The following is a 21,627-nucleotide window of genomic DNA, read 5'->3' on the forward strand; positions in this document are numbered from 1 at the left end:
AAAATATAGTGAGGAAACAGTGGTTAAACTCAGGTTTATACGATCAAGTTATCAGAGCATAAGAAATCCTTTGCCTGAGTGACGTTGGTCATCAATTATTTAACGGTCACAAGGCCAAGTTGATCATCTCCAAGGTTCACGATCAAGGAAAGTCCATCTCTTGTGGACTCATTATTGCAGACACTAATGAAGATGGAAAAAAAGGAAAGCCCATATCTCCAGAGCATGCTCATGCTGATTTTCTACAAGAAAATTGTTATTGACCCATGTCTCTTTGTGAAGACACAGGGTGTCAGATAGAGTGGGAAACGAGGTAACTTACAACACAATATTGACATCAGACTTGATACCAGATAACACCTCAAGCACTTCATTCGTATGTTTTCACAGATTTATCCATGTTCAGACCAGAATATGAACGTTCCGCAAAGTTCTAGTTCAAACCTTGGATTGGTCAGTATGTATGAACGTGTTCAGGTAGTGATACCAGCAAGTCCTGGCCCCCACGGCTCGCGTGTTCAATGCCAGTTCACTCCTTTGCGAATTCAAAGAAACACATTCACAAATTCCTAAGCGTTCAGACAGTATTCAATTGTCTGGTTCACACCTTCAATACCTGTCCTGGAGTTGTCCTCGGACCCGTTCTCTGGCCATTGGCTGTTCCTCCCCGTTCATTGTACTCAACCCTGACAGAGACTGTCCCATCCAATTTTCATTGTCCCATCAAGCATTGAACGCGAAGGTACAATTTACTCTCAGTATCAATATGCCAATGCCTCATCACAGATACTCTCACACTCCAGAACACTTGCTGAACACGCGCGAAAACACTCGGAACTACATGGAACTCTTCAAACATCCTATGTTCACAGGAACATCATCGTGTCGTCTACATCAAAGTGAATGATTTCCAACAACTATATAAACTCAGAATCCCCTCCTTAAGACAGACTTTTCTTTTTCTCATCACCCGCACCCTCACCTTCACCCTCTCGGCTACGAAGCAAGCAACACCCCAACCGCAACCACGACTTTCACCACCAACACCACGCTTTATTCCGACGCCAACGACAACATGTCTTCTCCTCTTTGGAATCCCGCTGACCGCCAGGTCCTCGACATTGGTGGCAGCAACGTTGATACGGCTTTTGCCAGTCATCTTCCCGCCGCCATTGCCGGTACGGAGTGGTTCCCGAAGGAACTCGCTTACATCAAGGGTATGGAAAAGTGGTGTGCAATTGCTAATCGCTCTTACCAGACCTCGGATGAGCTTAGTATCATCCAAATGACCGCTAAGCAGGTCGTTGATCGGCTTCCCTCGGGGACTTGTATCATTGATCTGGGGGCTGCAGACTCCTTTAAGTTTGAGCCCTATGTTCGAGAGTTTATCTCGCAGGACAAGGAGTGCACTTATGTGCCGCTCGATCTGTCTGAGGCCTCTCTCATCCGCCACATTGACAATGTCAAGAAGGTTTTTCCTACCATCAAGTGTGTCGGCCTCTGGGGATCCTTCCAGCAGGGCGACCGCTTTTTCCATCAGATTCCCCAGGGGCGACTTTTTCTGTCCCTTGGAAGCATCTTCTACAATGCCCCTGACGAAATGTGCGTAGATCGTTGCGCTGAATTCCGTCGCCATTTGGCGGGTTCTGACCGACTGATCGTTGGGCAGGACGCTCCTTCTGCTACTGAGAGCCACAGTTCCCAGTCGTCGTACCAGACAAAGGAGTACGATGCTTTCTTCGTTCGCTACCTGGAGGGTATCCAGGATCATGCTGGGATCGTGGCTGATGCGAAGTCCTCTTGGACCTACGAGTCCAACATGGACAAGTCCATGCATTTCTTCAAGGTCACCGCCCTGAAGGACATGGTCTGCGACAAGTTCGGAAACTACAAAATCTCCGCCGGTACGTCTTACAAGATGTTCCCGTCTTGGAAGCGTGGCGAGGCTGAGATCCACGAGATTACCAAGAAGGAGGGTCTCACTGTCAAGACTCTTGGCAAGGCCAAGAACTCCGGTATGTGCCAGTACATTATTGGCCCTCAGTAAGTTCTTTAGACTGAGTCAACCCCCCCTCACCCCCCCTTGGAGACGACGGTTTCCAATCAATCACCCCGTCATGAGCTAGATAAAGGCCGGCCGTGACAGCAAAAAATGTAAAAAGCAAAAAGAAAATGGAGGAAAACCAAAAATAAAAAAAAAACCGGTTGGGATAGGATATTGATGTCTAGGCACAGCCTATAGACTTTTGCGAACAACAACACAGGTGTCCGGGCCCGGACCTGTAGGATTTCCCTGCTAAAGTAAGGGATAGGTAGTTAGGTAGATAAATAAATAGGGTTATTAGACCCTTTAAAAAATGTCTTGTTCAATAAATGACCTCTGAAAATTGCAATGTGATGACCTGAAATGACTAACTGAATAAATCCGAAACTCAAGATGGTGCCTTGACTAACAATTAGATACATTTACTAACGAAATAGTCAGGAGAAGTAGAGAAATGTCTCTCCCTCCAACGTAAAGTCGGATGGGGCTCGGAGGACGAAAGATTTGGAAACTTGGCTGAGGCTGGAGGACGGACAACGGTCTGCCATCCCAAATAGCTACATGGGTTCCATCACGGAGACTGGTGTGTTCTGAGTTTGTTTTGTATTCTTGGAACACTTTTGTCATTCTGAAGAAGTGTCCAGACGAGTGCTCTGTCAAGTGAACATAGAATGAGTGAACATTTTGTTTAGCCGTAAACAAAGACCTCTCTTCCCTGCACAATGGCTCCTTTGGGACAAAGCCTCAACAACGCCCACGATGCTATCGTCTCAAACTGAAGAAAGACTCACTGGGGAAACACTCCCTGAGAAAACGCTCCCTGAGAAAACACTTCCGGAGGAAACACTCCCATACCAAAGCGACCGACACATATCCTCCAAGTAAAAAGACTCGGGCCATACAATCCTGGATAACGCATTCCTTGCCTCTGTCCAATCCGTGACCTCCGTCATGTAACTCCACTCCGCAATTAACTCGGCAAAAATTCTTTGCAGCGGAATCAAGAGACCTTGGTCGTCGTCGAGTTGCAAGTGTCTTGCCAGACTGAATGCACAGACGTAAGCCTTCCATAGCCAGAGATCCGAAGCCCTTCGATCCCTCTTTTGCGGTCGGTAGCGTTCCAAGTCTTGCTTGACGAGGTAGAGAACCCGTCTGTGCATTCGTGATTCGATGAGTTCTCCGGCGTTCCAGATGCCGAGAACTGCGTGCAGGTAAAGACCAGAGGCAGAACACATGCCTGACCATGAAGTCACCAGCCGTGATCCCTTCTTTTTCTTCAAACCTCCGGTTTGATCTCCAGACAGAGACTCGATGTGGCATCCTACCAAGGCGAGCAAGAGTCTGGTGACGGCACCTTCAAGCCACATATTCTGCTGAATAGCCTCGCGAGCCGAATTCCGTTTGAAGCCAGACGTCTCAGTAATTCTTGTCAAGCATTCCAACATGGGTGTACCATCAATATCCGAAAGCTTAGCATCTGGCGGTAGCTGATTAAAGAAATACGGGACCATCTTCATGGCCTTGAGTCTTATGTCCAAACCTCGGAATTCGTCCTTGTGCCATGAATGCATGAGCTCCTGGACTGTGTCGGGGTCAGGTCTTTTAGGATCGGGCTTCGTGTCTGGAGGGACGCGATCATCCTCGTGTAGGATATCTCTGAGACGGCTTTTGAATCCGTAAATGAAGTTGTATGTGCTGTACTCTAGTCAGAGGTGATACATAGAACCACAAGATAGTACTTACAGAATTACGTAGCGGTTTGCTAGTTCTTCTTCTACGCTTTCGTCATCTGCATATGGAGAGTCTGGAGGCTTGTGAAAGTCCATGTATCTCATGAGGCCGTTGAGATGAGTTTCTGCTACCAAAACATTGCCAAAGGCGCACTATCATTGTCAGTACCCTGTTCATCATGGGGCAGTGCAAGTCAACTCACTTCGGTCAAACACAAAGTAGCAATGTGTCTGATACACAAATGGTACGCTGTCGGTTCCGATTGCACAAGAAGCCAATTGACCAATCGCATAGTCTCGATCTTGTGGAACAGCAGGGTGGACTCGAATATCTGCAATCGACCGGCCTTCCACCCGTAGTGGAGGCCAGCAATGAGCATTGTGTTGCGTAGCGCATCGGGGCTTTGCATAACAGAATTCAGCCTGGTCGATCAGTAACCGAACGAGTCAGTGGGGATGAATTGCCTCACAAGCCTTGGCGTTTATCTCGAGGGGTGATATCCACAGGGTCCTCGAGTTCATAGACTGCCGTTGGTCAGAGAGGCGATCGGCACTTCATTGGATGAACAGCACTCACAGTAGCTAAAGAGCTCATTCGACCTGAACGGCATATAGATCGGCTGTTGGGATAAACACGGCCCAACAGGCCGGGTCGGGCGGGGCAAGGGTACCACCGCCAACTCGGCTGCCGGAGCCCAAGGCTCCTGCTCCCCGGGTAGGTTCGTCTTTCTACGCTCCCGAAGAGGAAGGTTGGGCAGGGGATACTCGCACTGCCTATCTGCAGCGGCACAGTTCTCGCTGGAGATTCGTCAGCCTGGTTTGTTGGGTCGCACAGAAAAGGTGTGCGTGATGGCGTCTATTCGTCCCGAAGAGGAAAGATGGGGAACTGACCAGACGGGTCGACGCTCGTCACATCGCCTGTGGCGCTTCCTGCAGGTAAGACATCCTGTACGGCTACGGGTATGCTGCTTCCGGCTCCTTGACTGGGCAGCAGCGGGCTGTTGGTCGTGGTCGATTTGGGTCGGCATTTTTAATCCACAGCTGATGATTTTCGGTATGCATGGATGGGAGGATTGAAGAACAAGGACACGCCACAAGGCGAGATTCGCTGGTCTTGGTGTGATGGGTATAAGGATCCAGATATGGTGGAACTTGCCGCGGCACCCTTGCAGGTAGCTTTGGCCTGGTTTGTGTGTGTTATTGAGTGGAAGTGACTTCGGTGTATAGTGATTTGCTTTTAAAACATTCCAGTTGAACGCAGACCTAACAAGCAAGATATACCCTCAATCATCTGGGCTATTGGGATAAACCTTTGTCTTGAGTCTTTGTTCATGACCTCTGCCACTATGGGCATGTTTTATTGGGTATTGAACCATGGTGTAGCAGTAGAACTGGTTTCCACTCGTCTTGACATGGCCCCGTTTGACTAATATCCTTGCGATATCCATTCCCGCCCCCGCAAAATCAGCGCTAATCGATTACTATATCCGTAGCGAGACAAAGGATCATCGCAGACTATGCCAATCTGGGACGAATATACGCTCAGTGCAACCTTGTTCTTGAGACGAAGGAGCTGACTAAGTCCAAGTTATCAAGAGTCGACAAGGAGCAAGATGACATGGAAAGAGTATATATACTGAAGGAATGGCCTTGAGTTTTTGAATAAATCATCAGCTTCTATCTTCAAGCTTCTTAAGAACCAAGTGCGAAACTATCCAATTTCAACGACTCAAAACCACCAACATGTCGACTGCAACCATCAACGGTGTCTCTGTTGTATGTCCAGCCTATCAGCTGCTCCTAAACTACTGCTGAACATCCTAGCGTGTCCACGACAAGCCTTACGAGGCGATCTCACCTCAACGCCCAGAGCTGTCCCAAGCTGGAAGGACCGTGCTCGTCTGTGGCGGCTCTACGGGTATTGGTCATGCCATTGCACGCAACTATTGTGTCGCTGGGGCCTCCAGTGTCATACTTCTTGGCCGTCGTGCTGATGTTCTCAATGATGCTGTGTCCAAGCTCAACGAGGCCCACCCAAACACTGCTGTGACTGGGCGTGTGTGTGATGTACACGTTAGAGACCAGGTCCAGCAGCTATGGGATAACCTTGAGAAGGAACAGGCTACTATTGATATTCTTGTTTTGAACGCTGTTGGAATCCCAGCTATGCAGCCAATTCTTGAACAAGGAGCCGATAGACTTTGGGAAGATTTCGAGAACAATATCCATATTCCCCTTTACATTGTGGAGCGGTTCTATAAGCAGCCTCAGCATTCAAGCCAAAAGGTAAGAAGGCTCAAGACCTCTTGGGAAAGACATTTTCTAACTTGGCTTTAGTTCCTTATTTTTGTTTCGACTCAGGATATTCATCGTTGGGACAGCGCCTCTCAAATGCCTGGATACCAATTGACAAAGAATTCCTTCACTTGCGCTCTTCAACAAATTGCACGAGACACTCCTGAGGAAAAGTTGCGAGTTATTTCATTCCATCCTTCTATTGTATTTACAGAGGCTGCGCAAAAGTCAGGATACACTGAAGAGACCCTCCCCTGGACAGACTGTACGTGGCCAACCTCCACTCTCACTTCATGCACTGACCTTGCCAGCAAACATCCCCGGCGGCTTCGCAGTCTGGGCCGCATCTCCCGAAGCCCAATTCCTCCACGGCCGCTTCGTCTGGTCAACCTGGGACGTCAACGATCTCGCCTCCGGTGAGCTCCGGTCTCAAATTGACGCCGACCCGTGGTTGCTCAAGGTCGGAGTTAAGGGGTTGTGAGAAGCTCCGGTTCGGAACGGAGGTTTCCGCCCCCGGTCCATTTCGGGTTATTCGTGTCGTGTCGGGTCGGGCGGAATTATGCGCGCCGTGTCCGTGTTGAACCGAGGGCTACCCTAGACCTAGAGGATTGCTATCTTGGATTACAATCTTCTGAGTTATCTTATCAATATATCAGAACATAGTTGCCATATAGTAGTTGATTTCATTGACTATAGTCTTTTCTCCATTTGACTGTCTGTGATACTTGAGTTGTGGTTGTTGCTGCAATGGGAGAAGATTTATCCATACCAAAACACAACTCGTGCAAAGTTTCCAATTCCTCATCACCAAGAGCCTCGTTGTCTTGATCGTTTATCCTTCTTCACCTTGATAGAACCTCAATCATTTAAAAACACTCTCATGATATATAATATTCATAGACTTGATACAACTTGAATTCTCCGGCCTACAAAAGCCGTGCCAAAAGCCGACCTCGGTCTGCCATCGGCTTTCCGAATATCCGTCTATAGATCCGTATATCCGGGTGGAGATTAGATTGATAACGCAAGCCGCCACGACGACTGCCGCTCGGAGTATCCGAAGTAGGTACATGACTTGTGAGTCGTTATAAATATCGTGTGCCCCGGCTGTGCACTTTTCCTGGGATATCTGACTCGTCATACCTCGCAACGCATCTTTATACCTTACGAAATGACTGGTCCTCTTAAGAATGTTGTCGTTATTGGCGGCTCATATGTTGGCTTGGTGAGACTTGCACAACAAGAAAATTACTTACTGAACTAGGTGCTAACAATTTCAGGCCGCCGTCAAAGAATTAGCAACCCTTCTACCCATCACCCACAGAGTAATTCACCCGCTGAGACATATTCAAACAAACAGCTGACACCTCTCAGGTCCTCTTGGTGGAGCCGCACAGTCATTTCCATCACCTCTTTGCTTTTGTAAGTCATAATGGTACGTTTCCACACCGACTCTAACACCGCCGCAGCCGCGCTTCGCAATCGTGTCCAGTCACGAGCACAAGGCCTTTATCCCCTACTCTGGGTCCTTTGCTTCGCTTCCAAACTCCTCTCAGCATGCTGTCGTGAGAGCACGAGTCCTGGAGCTGTACAAGGACCGTGTGGTGCTTGATCGTCCTTGGCAAGGGTCCACTGAGCTGCCATTTGATTATGCTGTTGTTGCTACTGGAACGAGGTTGCCTGCGCCGGGTACCATGCAGGATGATGAGAAGCAATTGTCCATCGACTACTTCAAGGCGTATCAGCAGCGTGTCAAGAACGCCAACAGAATCGTCATTGTCGGTGGTGGAGCTGTTGGTGTGCAGATGGCTAGCGACCTGAAGCAAGTGTATCCGGAAAAGAATGTAACGTTGGTTCACTCACGGGATCGTCTGATGCCGCTGTACCATGAGAAGATGGATGCGACTATCAGGACCAGGTTCGAGGAGCTTGGAGTCAAGTAAGTGGCACTCACACTTGACCTCTGTTCAGAACTGACGAAAAATAGCTTGGTGACCGGCTCACGTGCTGTGGTCCCTCCCGGAGGCTTCCCAATTGAAGGCGAGACTCTCGAGGTGGAGTTGAAGGACGGCCGCAAGATCCCAGCAGATCTCATCATCCCCGCAACTGGACAAATTCCCAACAACCAATTCCTCGAGACACTGGAACCCTCACCAGATCACCAGATTCTCAACAAGGCGAATGGATTCATCAACATCCGACCGACGTTGCAATTCAACGATCCCAACTACTCTAACCTCTATGCCTGTGGTGATATCGCCGATACCAAGGCCCACAAGGCTGCTCGACCTGGCATGGCGCAGGCCCGCGTTGTTGCTGAGAACATCGCGGCTATGATCCAAGGAAAGGAGCCTATCGAGAAGATTACGGTTGCGCCTCCCGCCATCCACCTCACTCTTGGATTGGTAAGAACAATGCTGCAAAGCTGACTGCGGAGCTGACTGTTGCGTAGACGAAGAACATGATTTTCCGAAACCCGGATGTGGCGAATGGCCAGACGGAGCCATCAATCAATATGAAGGATGAGTAAGTCCTCTATGGAACAGATTTTGGCATGCCAATGTACTAACTGACTGTTCCTAGTGGTGCTGAGGATATGAGCATTACGAGTGTGTGGGAGAGACGAGGTATCAAGGTCAAGCAGCCCAGTGAATATCATCTGTGATAGGAGAATCTTGGAACTGGGGGTTGGAGGTTGTTGGAAAAGCGTAATCACTTTCATAGACCTAGACTTCCAAAAGACTGGATGAATAAAGGTTCAGGTTTTCAGTAACTGCGAAGCAGTCACGCATCGTGATTGCTATATGACTCCCATGCCTCCTGAAGTGAGCCAAGTACAGTGTTCGTCGGCCAGGCATGTTTCCGTTCCAAAATAGACATGAGTTCAACAATCGCGGCCTGTTCCCTAGGGTTCCGGAAATATTCACCGCACATTGATATCCCCACCGCGCTGGTTACCATGGCCTCCTGATATTGCTGATTGGACATTGCTAGACCACATATCTTTCGGGTGGAATCTCGCAGTAGCTTTTCGAGTGCTTTATGTGCTGCCCTTCCGCCGATGCCGAGTTGAAGCTTGGAGTCGTGGACTGCGAGGACGATGCGGGCTAGTTCTACGTGTTGCTGAGCCATGACTTGACATTGACTGGCTAGCCATATCGTAGGAAAATATCGACCTTCTGCTGGGTTGCGTTCTTGGTAATAGAGAGGCGCAAAGTGGGGTGGTGTATGCTCATCCCAGTTGCGTTGAAAGGTTTTCAGCGCTTCCCACTGCTGAGTACGAGATCGCGTATCCTCTATGGTCTCTACATCCGTATCCCCAGGGAAGCAATACTTGAGCACATGGGCGCACCATATAATGATGCGATTTGTCCAGTCATAGTCGTCAGCAGCCATGGTGTCGTCAAAGTTGGCATAGTCCGTGACGGCAAAGATTGGGAGTCTGAAGGGTCGACGATAAATCAGGACGCCCCAGATTTCTTGTCGGAGGGCGATGAGACAGGCTGAGTATCGTAGAGAAGAAAGGGATGTGGCGTAAACATCAGAACCGCGTGGGGGTTGAAGAATAATGGTTAGGAGTCCGTGGGTTTCGTCCTGGGCTGCTTGAAAGACGGCTTGGACGGCGATAGAAAAGGTTTCGTTGTCGGTGCCGGTGAAGTGGGCTAGGTTTGTTAGAAAAGATGCAAAGGGAGGATATTAGAGGCCTACTGTCGACCTGCTCGTGATATCGGAGGATGGTAATTGCAGTCAGGGCATCATCACTGCATGTGTTGGTGGGGTCTGCAGAGACATCCATAAGGTGCGAGATGCATTTGTTGTGATAGTGAATTGCTGATTCCATAGTAAGATTAGGGAGAGGAACTCCATCGTATTCGATGACTGCATGGGGGTCTTTGAGAGACCATATTCGGGTAAGGTATCTGGCAGCTGCTGTGCAGATTGCGTTCAGAAGAAGGGGACTGTGCATAGCACGGATGGGAAGAACAGAACAATAGTGGTGGTCTCTGTCGCTCGTGTCGAACTGTCAAGAGTATTAGCACAAGTTTCTGAGCCATGGGTAAAGTATGGTGCTGGGGAGACTCACAGCCCTTCCTAGCTTCTTCACGAAGCAACGGACCAAGCATGCCTCCTCAATGCTCGTGTGTTGCACATCGCTGCCTCCGGCGAGTTCTGTTATCCTTCGAACTCTGTGCCCTGTGGCAGAGCTAGATGACGCGCCGTAGTGAAGATGTCTATCACTGTATGGAGACTCTGTATTCGACGGAGATGGGCCGTGGGAAGCCGCGTCGGGAGAATGTTGCCATGCCGTGGGAAACAATGGTGTACGTGTTGATATTGGCTCCGAGTATGCAAGAACAGATGTGACGTCATAGGTTGAGGAGGGTGTCAGACTTGGGTGCTTTCTAAGGGCTGTATCGTCGCCGATGCTGGACGTCTCAAGGTTACTCTCTGATCGGGTGGCCGTCGTCGGTCTGGGTTCAAGTGGTTGATTCCGAAGCGAGTCGTCAGCTCTGACTTGTTCATCTCGAGAGAAAGACTGCAGGATGGAGGCGGCAAAGTTCAGGTACCCTTCTTGAGGTTCATCCCTCACCGAAGAAGGCTCCTGCGTGGATCGATTCGTTGTGATATCGGATTCGTCAATGATGGCGAAGGGTTCCTGTTGTTCTATCGATTGTCAGCCATCAACCAACTCAAGATAAGAGATGAGTGTACCTTGATTTCCAGTGCGTATCCACGTCTGGTTCGGGTCAAATTTGAAGCTATTCTGCGTGGTAATCAACCTCTTGACGCGAAACTTTTTGTTGGCGCGAACGCAGTTGGCAGACGCCTTTTTGCAATTTCCGCACGGAGTCTCGCCGTCGCCTGCAGCGCGTCAGCAGAGACTTCTCGACTCGACAGCTGCTGCAGAAACGTACATTTCAGATGCTTCTCTACAATGACGTCGGTCTTATTAGCTCATTGTTGTTCTGTGGATTGAAAGGAGGAATCATCCAAACCTCGACATTTGTCGCAGGGAACGGTTCGCGTGCGGGGTTGCGGAGCCATGACAGATGTCACGATTTTCGAGCGAAAGAGGAAGGATTTCGCCGAGATTGTTCTTGACAAGGGGAAGATGTCTCGTCTTTGAAGGAAACGCCGGTGAGCAGCCCGAGGGCGGGCAAGGGTGGCAAAGCCCTGGACCTTTGGGCAGCACTAACCATGTTGTCACCCCACACCCTTTTCTTTGACTTCCCCGCACGACGCCATCACGACGAGATGCAAGCCTTCTCCAGGGATCCGGGATCCCCAGACGGGGGAGGAGATTGTCATCCTGGTTGGATTGGAGTTCTACTTGTCTGGACCTAAAAGGAAACGTCGCCCGCGGGTTTCTACCGAGTCTGGGGTTGATATTACCCCAGGGGGAACACTTGGAGAGCTGACTCGTGTATCCACTGCGCCGAGAAGGGCTGACTTCTTGGTGGGTGCTTAACATTGGCTGTGGCGTTGGCTGTGATTATCCTTCGATGCCGTTTCTCGAAGAGACTGCAGCTTGCCAACGGCCTCGTGATTTGGCTAGTCTTGGTAATTTGCTTCCGTTCTATTGGCGTCTCATGAACGGCTTTGCGGAGTGCGGATTCTCCAACCCCCGTGCCCGACAGTTTGGAACAGGAACAAAACAAGATACCGTCGCGCCCGCACTGGTGACTTCATCAATGTGATTACCCTGGAGATTTCTATGACCGTAGCAATACCTGAGAGCTGCGGACATGCTGGGGGGAGGTGGTCAAGACCCCAACGGTTCGCTATCAAGGCAATATTGCGTGTTGCTTAACATGGCCAGTATAAAAGAAAGGCATTGGCTTGCATGAGATTACGTCAATGTCTCCTAACTTTGTTGTTGGTGATAATCCCAGTTCATCCGGACAATGTGCTTCTCTTGGGCCTCTTTCGCCGGGCTCTCCGGTCTTCTCAGCGAACTATGACTCTCCTCACCTTGAGTCTATCCCTGCTTCGCTCAAAGCTCGGCGACTTGGACATTTTGAGACGACAAAATCACAGATAATTACTTGCAAAGTGGTGTTGTCAATTCGCGATGCGGTCTCAGTTTTGGCCTTGGAAAGCGGTGTTGGAGAGCCGGCGAAACATTACCTGTTCGGTCACATTTTCGCCGAAATATTTCCAGAAACGACTAGCACCGTTGTTAGGCCTTGACGCTTGTGGCGAGACTGACTAGGATTCTCGTCAACGTCCAATCGGACGGCTTCAAGTGTGAACAGACCTTGAAATGCACGCTAGTCAAGTCCTCCCCATGGGGATGCGGAGAGGCCCCTTCTCCATGTGCTCGTCTTGGGTGGCGTCACCTGCTGCAAGGCTCCCCATGTTTTCGACTCTTAAAACATGGAGTGACTATATTCAAGCCGAAAAGTATTAAATGCTTCGACTTCTCTGTCAGTTTTGAAGATCTGCATCCTGCATCTCCACTGCTTCAGTCTGATCCTACTTCAACATTCACATCTTGTTCCTTGTTAGACATGGAGACCAAAGAGTCCCTTAGCCACTCACGGCCCACTGAGAGCCATATCGAAGAGACCGATATCGCTGCTCAGGCGGGAGAGATCATCTCTTACGATGACAATGGCCTCGCTGGTATCGTCCGCTCACCCTACGTCCTCGGAGCAGCAGCTCTGGCTTCCTTTGGAGGTTTCTCCTTTGGATACGGTAGGTTCCTTCCCTAAAACTTTAGCATAAAATTCTAACATGTTCCAGACCAGGGTGTCATCAGCATCATTCTGGTAATGGAGCAGTTCCACAAGTCCTTCCCCGAAACTGCCCCTGGACATCCTGGATATGGCTTCAACGTCGGATTTATGACCGGAATGTTGGAACTGGGTGCCTTCATAGGGTGTCTGTTCCTCCCATATCTTGCGGATCGAATCTCTCGAAAGTGGTCTCTCACGGTGGCCACTGGCTTCTTTGTCGTCGGAGCTATCATTCAGGTAGGATAACCGTGGAATGAGAATGACGGAAGAGAATTTGGCTGATCGCTTGATAGACTGCCTCTCACAATTACGGAACCCTCGTCGCCGGTCGAACGATTGGAGGTATCGGTGTTGGTCAACTTGCCATGGGAGCCCCTCTGTACATTTCCGAGATTGCGCCTCCTAACTTGCGAGGATCTCTGCTTGTTCTCGAGGCTATTAGGTAAGTATCTCAGCCCGATTATTGAGAGCAAGTTAACAGTATCAACAGCATTGTTATTGGCGCTATCATCGCATATTGGATCACATACGCCACCAAGGAACTGTCCGGAGAGCTTGCTTTCCGACTGCCCTTCGGTCTCCAGATGGTCCCTGCCCTCTGCGTCGGTCTCGGAATCCACTTCTTCCCATTCAGCCCTCGATGGCTCGCCATGCGTGGCCGCGACAACGACAGTCTCACCGCCCTTTCGAAGCTCCGCCGTGTCCCCACCACCGACGATCGAGTCCAAGCCGAGTGGAAGGGCATCGTCTGCGAAGTCCGCTTTCAGGAGGAAGTCATCGCCAAGGATCATCCCACCAACAACAAGTTCAAGCTTGAGATCCTCCAGTGGATCGATCTCTTCCGTCCTAAGTACCTTAAGCGTACTATTATCGCTCTTGGAATTCCATTTTTTCAGCAGTTTTCTGGAATTAATGCTTTCGGTGAGTTTTGAAGCTATTTAGACGACTCCTGAGGAGTTGAGCTTTGAGTTGAATGCAAACTGACGGGTTTAGTATACTACGCGCCCACCTTTTTCAAGGCGCTTGGTCAGGACGATAACATGGCTCTGATCCTTTCGGGAATGGTCAATATCTGCCAATTGGTAAGTAGAATTCCCTGGTCCGCCTCTTATGGTTCTAAGTGTCTGTGTGCATCAACTTGGTGAGACGTCGGGAGCCAGGTGACCAATCGCGTGTCCCTGGATCTCAACTCGTAGAAGAGAACAACAAGAGCGCCGTCCGTCACTCTTCATTGACTAACAAACCATTTCCTATAGGTTGCCGGAATCCCTACCTTCCTCTATCTCGACAAGGTTGGCCGCCGGAAGCTGGCCATCTACGGTGGTATCGCCATGGCTGTCCCCCACATCATCATGGCTGGTGTCGTTGGCAAGTTCAACAACAAATGGGATAGCAACCAGGGAATGGGCTGGTTTGGAGTTGCTCTGATCTGTAAGTTGCCTAAGAAGACTGGGATTGAACAGTCCATTAACAACATCTCTAGACACATATGTTCTCTGCTACGCTTGCTCCTACGGCCCTCTCGCCTGGACCCTTCCCGCCGAGGTCTTCCCCAGTTCCAAGCGAGCCAAGGGTGTCGGTGCAGCTACTTCCATGATTTGGCTTGCAAACTTCATCATTGGCGTTGTCGTCCCCGAGATGGTCATCAAGATCGGTTGGGGAACTTATCTGTTCTTCGGAGTTTTCTGTACCCTCGCCGCCATCTTCTCTTTCTTCCTTGTACCTGAAACTTCTGGAAAGTCTCTTGAGCAGATCTCTGAGCTTTTTGGAGACAACCACATTGTTGAGGAGGAGGCCATTCGTGTTCGTATCCAGCAGGAGGTTTGGTCTGACCCCAAGTACACCACTGCTGGTGCCGAGGCTGCGTCCAGCTCCTAGATGGGCCATATACTCTTCAGACTTGATCTTGATCATTTAAATGCTCTCCATACATAGCAGGATCAATATCAACATCTATTTACTATTTCAGCGGAGTGGTTTCTGCTGCTCGCAAATCCACTCCCCGCCATTATTGCTTCGCTGACACTTACCATACGATTTGCGTGCGACTTCGCTTTGAAAATGCCCAAGGAGACCGGCTCTGATTTGAACGTGATGAAATACAGCAAGGCCAGTATAAAGATGATTTGTTCTCACGTATCTTAGACGGGCGGGCTATGGGGAGAAGGGCGTTAATCTCAGTCCACATACCATGGCCAACCAGATACCTCATCATTCGCGTTCCTTCCCCTCATTCAACAGTTTTAACCCCATTATAACCTGCAATATCCCCTTCCGAAGGCTCATGGACTTGATCCGCGACAGGGTTGCTAATAAAATGGGGGCAAACACCCTCCAAGACCCTTGTCTCGAATCAACTTTTGAAGCTCTCCAATGTGGTTCCCGACCTGCGCAAGCACCCGCCCATTCTGGTGTAGATGCACAAAGGCCTTCATGTGATGAAGGCCCTTGCAAGCAACTTCGCGCCCCTTTTCAATGTCGCCCAGCGAGTAGCAAAGCTCGTGGGCTTGAAGGAATCGACGCCGGGTGTAATGAATGCGAAAGTAAACATCGTCGTCGAGGTTCTCAATCCAAACCATCATGCCACTTGTCATCCACCACTCGCTGTCGTCTTCGTGGCCGGCTTCGAAACCAACCATACGCGCCATGCATTGGGCTGACCAAGCACTGACTGGACGCTGCCTGTTCACAAGGAGCATCGGGTTTGCCTCCGCTTGGTGGATGAAATCTCCGAAATGCTCGAAATCCTCATCGCAAGCCTTCTTGGCCACGCTCAAAATGTGTAGAGGAGCAAACGCAGAAGGATCTTGGGGAAGGAGAAGGAGCTTTCGAAATTCGTCCAAGGCCCTTTTCCAGGCCACATGTGAGAGCTGGCCTCGGGTCTCTAGGATGGTAACCATGCGCTTTAGCCATGCTCGGGACACAGCAGGGTGATTACCGAAGCCTGGAGGCCCCTGAGGGGTAGTGGAGGAAGCCCCAGACATGATGGCAAGGGCTATGATCGCGTTAGCTGTGACTATAGACTAGAAGAGGGGCCTTAAGTTTAGTGAAGGAAGCCTTGAACATACCTGGAGTGGGTGTTGAGCTTGGCTCCTAATGGGTCTGATGGGAGACGAAGTGTGTCTAACCTATGCCGATTATTAGTAAATGAGCCTTGAACGAGGAAGAAAACACCAAAGGAGCCATACAGGGGCAACAACAGGTGCAGAAAGCAGGTGCTGGGCGAGTGCTGTTATGGAGACTGACTTGTGCGGCGCAAGGCCCTAGATGTGTAGCCTAATGATAGACAATGGGAAGTAGGCATACATGGGAGGCTTGAGAAGGTGACGCTGCCCCAGAGACGGGGCAAGGAGAAGGTCAGCCTTGGAGGCCAGGGTGGGGAACCTCCTGGGCACCTCTGAAAGCTTGACCTTCAAGGAGGCATGGTGCAAGGGCCTTGAGAGGGATTAAACAAAAAAAGGAAGCAAATTACCTGTGAAGGCTGAATATATCCAGAGCCTTGATCTTTCAGCGGCCCTAGAGCGCTGGTGATGATGCTGAGATGTCGTAATAGGGGTACGACAGAGTTGAGAAGGTGAAGGAGGAAGATGAAGCCAGAGAAGGAGAGGAGAGGGTTTAAATGACCAGAGAATTTGGGATTTAAGGAAGACTTAGGATCCATAGAATCAGAGGGAATATGAAAAGGTGAAACAGTAAATGTACATATCGGGCAAACGCGAACATTACACTCAGAACTGGTTCGAGACGAGAGATGGTTGGACTGGGTAGCTAGACGAGTCATCAAGTTCTCCCAGGGGAACCCAATCAGCGTCCTGCATCCCGAGATATCGAATGATGGTCTCATTGATACTAAAACGGAGATCCTGGAGTCAGTACTGCTATGAATGAAAAGAGGTCAATGGCTCAACGCATTCTAACTGGAGTCCATCGTAGGCATACTGGATGCTATTTGAAGAAAGGGAGGTGTGTTATCTGTTTGATCCAAAAAAAAAAAAACTCTGCTTGTACACCATCAACAACTTAGTTTCCTACACAAAAAAGTCTGGGATAAGAACGAATGTCGCACCTCGTTGAATGGAATAGCTAAACTGGCAGATGCTATTTAAGAAAAACCGTTACCCAGCCGTATTGTGACGTCCAAAACAATCCATATTCGGCATGTTTCTTGCAAGACCACTGCCCTTTTGATCTCCCCTGTCTCACGCTTTAAGTTCCACTCACTTTGTCCTTAACCGTTTCCATCTTCCACCCATTGATGGGCTTCCAGGGCCATTGAGAGGCTGCCATACAAGCCAAGGATATCCTATAACCTTGGGATCAAGTCAGGCATCAAGGGTCATCCTCAAACACGGCGTTGTCCATCAGGTCGCAGATCGGCATGTTCTTCTCACGTTGGAAAAACTCGTCAACGAGGTCGATGACCTTTTCGGCCGCTATCTTTGCCTTCTTGTGATGGCCATCTCTCTCGAAGTGCGGGACCGCCTCAAGCAATCGTCGCCAAGCAAGGTCAGTCAAGCCGAAAAATCTCTCGTCGTTCCCCAATTCGACATGCTCTCGCGCTGTCGCCCACCAATTCACATCGGGTTCTGAAGGAGTCTGGACTCCAAACATGCGAGCCACGCATTGAGCTAGCCACGCTCTCACTGGCTCTTCTGGATTCAAAACGTGCCGGTAGTCTTGCTTCGCTGTGTCGAGAAAATAGGTGAGTTCATCCCAATCAGCCAGGTAGCTTTTCCTGGCGTCTCTCAAGATGGCCGTGACGTCCTCAGATGTTGCTTTTGTGTCGGAAGTACAGAGCGCCACCAGCTGATGTAGAGCGTGTCTCCAAGCCACATGCGTATCGGGGTCTATGCCCTTGAGGATGGTGATCGGCCCGCCCATCAAGGGATGATTTCTCGGATCTCTTAGTGCGCGTGCCACCAACACAGGACCCGTTACTGCAGGGAGAAAGCTGTCCATCTCCTCTTGAGGCATGCCGTGAAATCCAGGCAGTCCGTCGGGCTGCACATCGATATGGACCTTGCCCATCACGCCGATATCACGGAGCCATGCCAATCGTCGGCGCATCTTTTCCGGCCACATGGCTTCTCGTTCTGGCTGGGTGGAAGTGACTGGAAATTGTCTAGGCATGGTGGTGAAGGCTTCAAATGCGTGAGCTATAGCCATGGCTTAGGGGAAGGGACTTGGAGACGGCGAAGGCAGACGTGAGCATACCTGAAACTGGGAATTGGGCTGGGTGATCTGTCGTGAGGTCAGGAGTGTAACGCGCGTGACTAACGGTTTCTCTCGGTAGGTGTATGTTGGTGGAAAGAAATAAGACCTAAGGAAGCATACCGGAGTTGTGACGAGCGAGAAATGCTCGTGCTCAATAAGATGTTGGGCGAGATGTCGTGAAGTAGGATGGCTTAAGGGGTGCAAAGCTTCAGGCGCTATCAATCCTTCAGTAGGTAGATGGAGAAGGCGAGAGAAAGCGATGGGTATACCAAAGACGAGGCAAGAGGAGGAACCTCTCCAGCTTCTCAGAGAGTCTGGCTGTGGATGCAGCTGGGTGCGACCGCCCAGAGAAAAAATGAAGGGAACAGAGCCGCGAGATAACCTCAAAGGCTGGGCTCGATCCGATAATCAGGCTGTTGCGCCTGCGAAGCGCTGGTGGTGGTGCTTTGGTGATCGCGAGAGAGCTGCGATGGAGTTTGAGAGGTGAGGGGTAAAGATGACGGTGAAGAGATGAAGACGGGAAGGCGAGGAAGAATCGAGAATGCACGCTCGTGATTCACTCTTTAGAGGATGTTTAGGATCCATATAATCAAAGTGAATGCGATGGCCCAATAAAAATAAAATGACATCATTTAGCAAATATGAACACGGCTTGTTCAAACCGACTCGAGCAGTGTCAAACACTGCCAGACTGGTAATGGAGGCTCCGGCCTACATCATGCGCCCTGGATATCGGCACCAAGGCAAACTCCTGGTGGTAAAGAAATAGAGCAAAGTCTATGTAGGACATGGTGGCTGAGACGGGATCAAGGGAGTCTGGAGTTACATGTGAAGTGAGTTGGAAGCCCTGGCCTGTTTGCCAGTATGTCTTGGTTATTGGAATGAGGGATGGTAACAGAAAGGCGAAAGCGAAGCAAAAATCCCGAATATTGAAAGAAAGACGCTTATAAGGTCATAAACCCGAAGTACTAGACAAAGGCAAATACACCAAAGCATTTATAACGTAAATATCTGTGGTGCTTTGAATCTAAAGTTTGTGCTATCAAATATGGGTCATCTCATTTCCAGTCTCTGTTCATCTCGTACGTGCCTAATGCTCAACTCCAAACATCTTCAAACCAACGGTTTCCCTTCTTCTTCTCTGCCCGCCAGCTTTCCGCCCGGGCATCAGACCAGTCATTCTTCTGCTTGATAGCCTCACCCAACACATCCCCTACATCCCTGGCCATTGTTGCAGCACCACAAATGTAGAACGCGGCGTCCTGATCTTGTAGCAGACCCAAGATCTCCTCTTGTCGCTGAAGAACTTTGTCTTGGACATATGTCTTCTTCCCACCCGCTCGAGAAAATGCCGGTATCATCTCAAGCCTTCCTGCCAATGAACCAGAGGTTGCCTCCTGGAATTCTTGAGAGTACAAGTAGTCGGACTCGTTTTGACATCCAAAGAAGAGAACCATCTTTCCGACGTCGCGACCAACTGATGCGAGTCTTGCACGCTCCTGCACAAAGGCCCGAAATGGGGCAATTCCCGTTCCAGCCGCAACCATGACCAGAGGAGTCAAGGTGTTTATTGGGAGCTTGAAAGTCGAGGGTCGAATCTGAATCAGCAGGGTGGATTGAGTGGCAGCCACATCGTCGCTAGGAGTTGTCCTTGAGAGGAAAGAGCTGGTAATTCCGGGGATGAGAATGTCGGGTTTGCCAACGACTGTGGAGGGTTTGACAGAGACTGTGAGAGTAACTTGGCGAGGAGAGGTGATCCTGGAACTGGAGATAGAATACAGTCGTGGTTGCATGGGCTGAAGAGAGTCGATGACGAACGAAAGCGGAAGATCTGCCCAAGAGATGGAGGAGTCAATAGATGAAGCGTATGCCAGCAGTCGAGAGAAGGTCACATGGTTGGAATTCAAGAAGGCAGAGTAAGTCTCTCTGTCCTTGCTGATGGCCTGAAGCTCCTTTTTGACAACACTGCTGGGAGTCATGCGAGCTAGAGACAAGACTGTCTCTCGAGGAACATGACTGCAAATCTCCAAGTAGTGGCGGAACAGGGATTCAATCGTCGTCGAGTTGGGCACCTTGGGATCGTCGTAGCCGGATTTGGCATTGATTCGGATGGGGTTGGATTGCTTCGCCTCTAGGCCTAGAAGACGGATGAGAGTGTCGACCTCCTTTGGAGAGTTCTCGGGCCAAACGGCAATATGATCACCAGTCTTATACTTGACCTGTAAGTGAGGCGTCAAGTCGACCTTGACCTCGATGCAAGAGCGATCTTGTTCAGCAAATCGTGCCAGCTCTGTGCGAGCGACAACCGAGACTGGCACAATATCCGAATTTGTGGTCCCAGCCTTGGACGCAGTCTTGTGGAAGGGATTTCCAAGAAGAAGTTCTTCGTGTGGGATAGTCTCTCCCTCGATAATCTCCACCTCGGGCTCGTAGGCGGCTTCAACCTCGGTCAGGCTACGCTCGGCTGCCAGAGTGGAGAAGAGAGTCTCTTTCCAGTCCATGAAGTCCTCCTCGGTTGTCCGTGTTGCCTCATTGCCCTTGCCGGTGGGCACGAGGGGGATAGCACCGAACTTGACAAGAGCGGTAACCACCTCATCAATTGTCTTGTTGAAGTATCGATAGTTGGAGTTTCCGCAACCAAAGGCAGCGAACTTCAAGTGGTTGAGGCTGACGCTGAAGGCGGAATGGGTCCAGGTAACAAAGTCTTGGGCGTTGTCGCTAGGATCGCCCTCGCCATATGTGGACATGATGAAGATGGCAAGTGTCGTGCTTGGGATGAGAGAGAGAGACTCGGCGTCGTAGTCAGACAACTCTGCCACCACTGCGGTGAGCTTGTACCGCTGATGGGCTTCTCGAGCGAGTCTATGGGCAAATCCTTCAGCAGTGCCAGACTGGGAACCCCAAAAGATGACCAAGTCTGCATTGGCCTCTTTGATGAGATCGGCAACATTGCGCGATCTTTTTGTAGTTTCAATCCCAGAGCCATGAGCTGCTTGAGGTCGCTGAAACCACATGTGATAGAGGGGGTCTTTCTTGGGAAGGATGCTACCCTTGTTAATTACAAAGGCAGTTCCCAAGATGACTAGGGGAAGGAGGATATAGTCGTCATGGCTGAGGTTCTTTGACAGAGACTCGATGGCGTCTGTCAAGACTTGTGTGGTATTGGAGGTGAAGGCGGCCATTGTGACGAAAAGCAAGAGAAGAACAACGCTGGAGGTAGAAAGAAAAGACGGATGGATGGTGATTGCCTTGAACATCGATACAGTTGTTTGCATGGGGTTTGATATACAAATGCCGTGAACCTAGCCACCCCGCAATTCGTATCTCATAACCTGGAGTTGAAGAGCGATCGTAGAGCAATCCGAAAGGGGCAAAGGTTCGCCGAGTCCATCTGACGAATGAGATTGCTAGTTACGATCGGCCGATGCCCTGCTATTCCAAGATAGGTGATAACTCGCCGACTCCGACGCCTCCGATCAACTAGTGGCAGCCACCTTTCTCCAACGTGATCGCCCTTCTGCAGCACCAAGACAACCCCGTAAGAAGTTGTGCATCAAATGACTGTTCTAGCCAGGCACAGAATTCGCTGAAAATTACCCAAAAC

At 50.0% G+C, this 21,627-nt stretch overlaps 9 protein-coding genes across 9 annotated transcripts; 4 read left to right on the plus strand and 5 right to left on the minus strand.

Moving 5' to 3' along the window:
- Positions 1-1,075: 1,075 nt before the first annotated feature.
- On the plus strand, positions 1,076-2,047 carry NCS57_00463800 (Methyltransf-33 domain-containing protein; the record flags this gene model as incomplete). Its single annotated transcript, XM_053054593.1, has 1 exon — positions 1,076-2,047. The coding sequence occupies one exon, from the start codon at positions 1,076-1,078 to the stop codon at positions 2,045-2,047; it is 972 nt and encodes a 323-aa protein (XP_052916753.1).
- Positions 2,048-2,814: 767 nt separating this feature from the next.
- On the minus strand, positions 2,815-4,826 carry NCS57_00463900 (Zn(2)-C6 fungal-type domain-containing protein; the record flags this gene model as incomplete). The annotated part of the gene is made up of 6 exons (XM_053054594.1): positions 4,666-4,826; positions 4,352-4,572; positions 4,245-4,299; positions 3,978-4,197; positions 3,788-3,927; positions 2,815-3,739 (listed from the first exon to the last, which is right to left on the minus strand). Exons 1-6 carry the CDS (start codon positions 4,800-4,802, stop codon positions 2,815-2,817), a joined length of 1,698 nt encoding a protein of 565 aa, XP_052916754.1. The 5' UTR covers positions 4,803-4,826.
- A 691-nt stretch (positions 4,827-5,517) lies between these two features.
- Positions 5,518-6,550, plus strand: NCS57_00464000 (uncharacterized protein; the record flags this gene model as incomplete). Its single annotated transcript, XM_053054595.1, has 4 exons — positions 5,518-5,550; positions 5,599-6,060; positions 6,112-6,334; positions 6,381-6,550. The coding sequence occupies 4 exons, from the start codon at positions 5,518-5,520 to the stop codon at positions 6,548-6,550; spliced, it is 888 nt and encodes a 295-aa protein (XP_052916755.1).
- A 681-nt stretch (positions 6,551-7,231) lies between these two features.
- On the plus strand, positions 7,232-8,734 carry NCS57_00464100 (Pyr-redox-2 domain-containing protein; the record flags this gene model as incomplete). The annotated part of the gene is made up of 7 exons (XM_053054596.1): positions 7,232-7,294; positions 7,350-7,394; positions 7,444-7,491; positions 7,539-8,008; positions 8,057-8,474; positions 8,522-8,595; positions 8,653-8,734. Exons 1-7 carry the CDS (start codon positions 7,241-7,243, stop codon positions 8,732-8,734), a joined length of 1,191 nt encoding a protein of 396 aa, XP_052916756.1. The 5' UTR covers positions 7,232-7,240.
- A 119-nt stretch (positions 8,735-8,853) lies between these two features.
- Positions 8,854-11,115, minus strand: NCS57_00464200 (Zn(2)-C6 fungal-type domain-containing protein; the record flags this gene model as incomplete). Its single annotated transcript, XM_053054597.1, has 6 exons — positions 8,854-9,731; positions 9,778-10,090; positions 10,154-10,734; positions 10,783-10,932; positions 10,986-11,000; positions 11,067-11,115. The coding sequence occupies 6 exons, from the start codon at positions 11,113-11,115 to the stop codon at positions 8,854-8,856; spliced, it is 1,986 nt and encodes a 661-aa protein (XP_052916757.1).
- Positions 11,116-12,581: 1,466 nt separating this feature from the next.
- Positions 12,582-14,687, plus strand: NCS57_00464300 (MFS domain-containing protein; the record flags this gene model as incomplete). Its single annotated transcript, XM_053054598.1, has 7 exons — positions 12,582-12,768; positions 12,817-13,046; positions 13,103-13,251; positions 13,300-13,730; positions 13,803-13,891; positions 14,066-14,240; positions 14,293-14,687. 7 exons carry the CDS (start codon positions 12,582-12,584, stop codon positions 14,685-14,687), a joined length of 1,656 nt encoding a protein of 551 aa, XP_052916758.1.
- Positions 14,688-15,118: 431 nt separating this feature from the next.
- On the minus strand, positions 15,119-15,793 carry NCS57_00464400 (uncharacterized protein; the record flags this gene model as incomplete). Its single annotated transcript, XM_053054599.1, has 1 exon — positions 15,119-15,793. One exon carries the CDS (start codon positions 15,791-15,793, stop codon positions 15,119-15,121), a length of 675 nt encoding a protein of 224 aa, XP_052916759.1.
- Positions 15,794-17,138: 1,345 nt separating this feature from the next.
- Positions 17,139-17,939, minus strand: NCS57_00464500 (uncharacterized protein; the record flags this gene model as incomplete). The annotated part of the gene is made up of 1 exon (XM_053054600.1): positions 17,139-17,939. The coding sequence occupies one exon, from the start codon at positions 17,937-17,939 to the stop codon at positions 17,139-17,141; it is 801 nt and encodes a 266-aa protein (XP_052916760.1).
- Positions 17,940-19,120: 1,181 nt separating this feature from the next.
- NCS57_00464600 (uncharacterized protein) lies at positions 19,121-21,205 on the minus strand (the record flags this gene model as incomplete). The annotated part of the gene is made up of 1 exon (XM_053054601.1): positions 19,121-21,205. One exon carries the CDS (start codon positions 21,203-21,205, stop codon positions 19,121-19,123), a length of 2,085 nt encoding a protein of 694 aa, XP_052916761.1.
- Between the last annotated feature and the right edge of the window lie 422 nt (positions 21,206-21,627).

Source organism: Fusarium keratoplasticum, chromosome 3 (genome assembly GCF_025433545.1).
Source record: "Fusarium keratoplasticum isolate Fu6.1 chromosome 3, whole genome shotgun sequence".
NCBI lineage: Eukaryota > Fungi > Ascomycota > Sordariomycetes > Hypocreales > Nectriaceae > Fusarium > Fusarium keratoplasticum.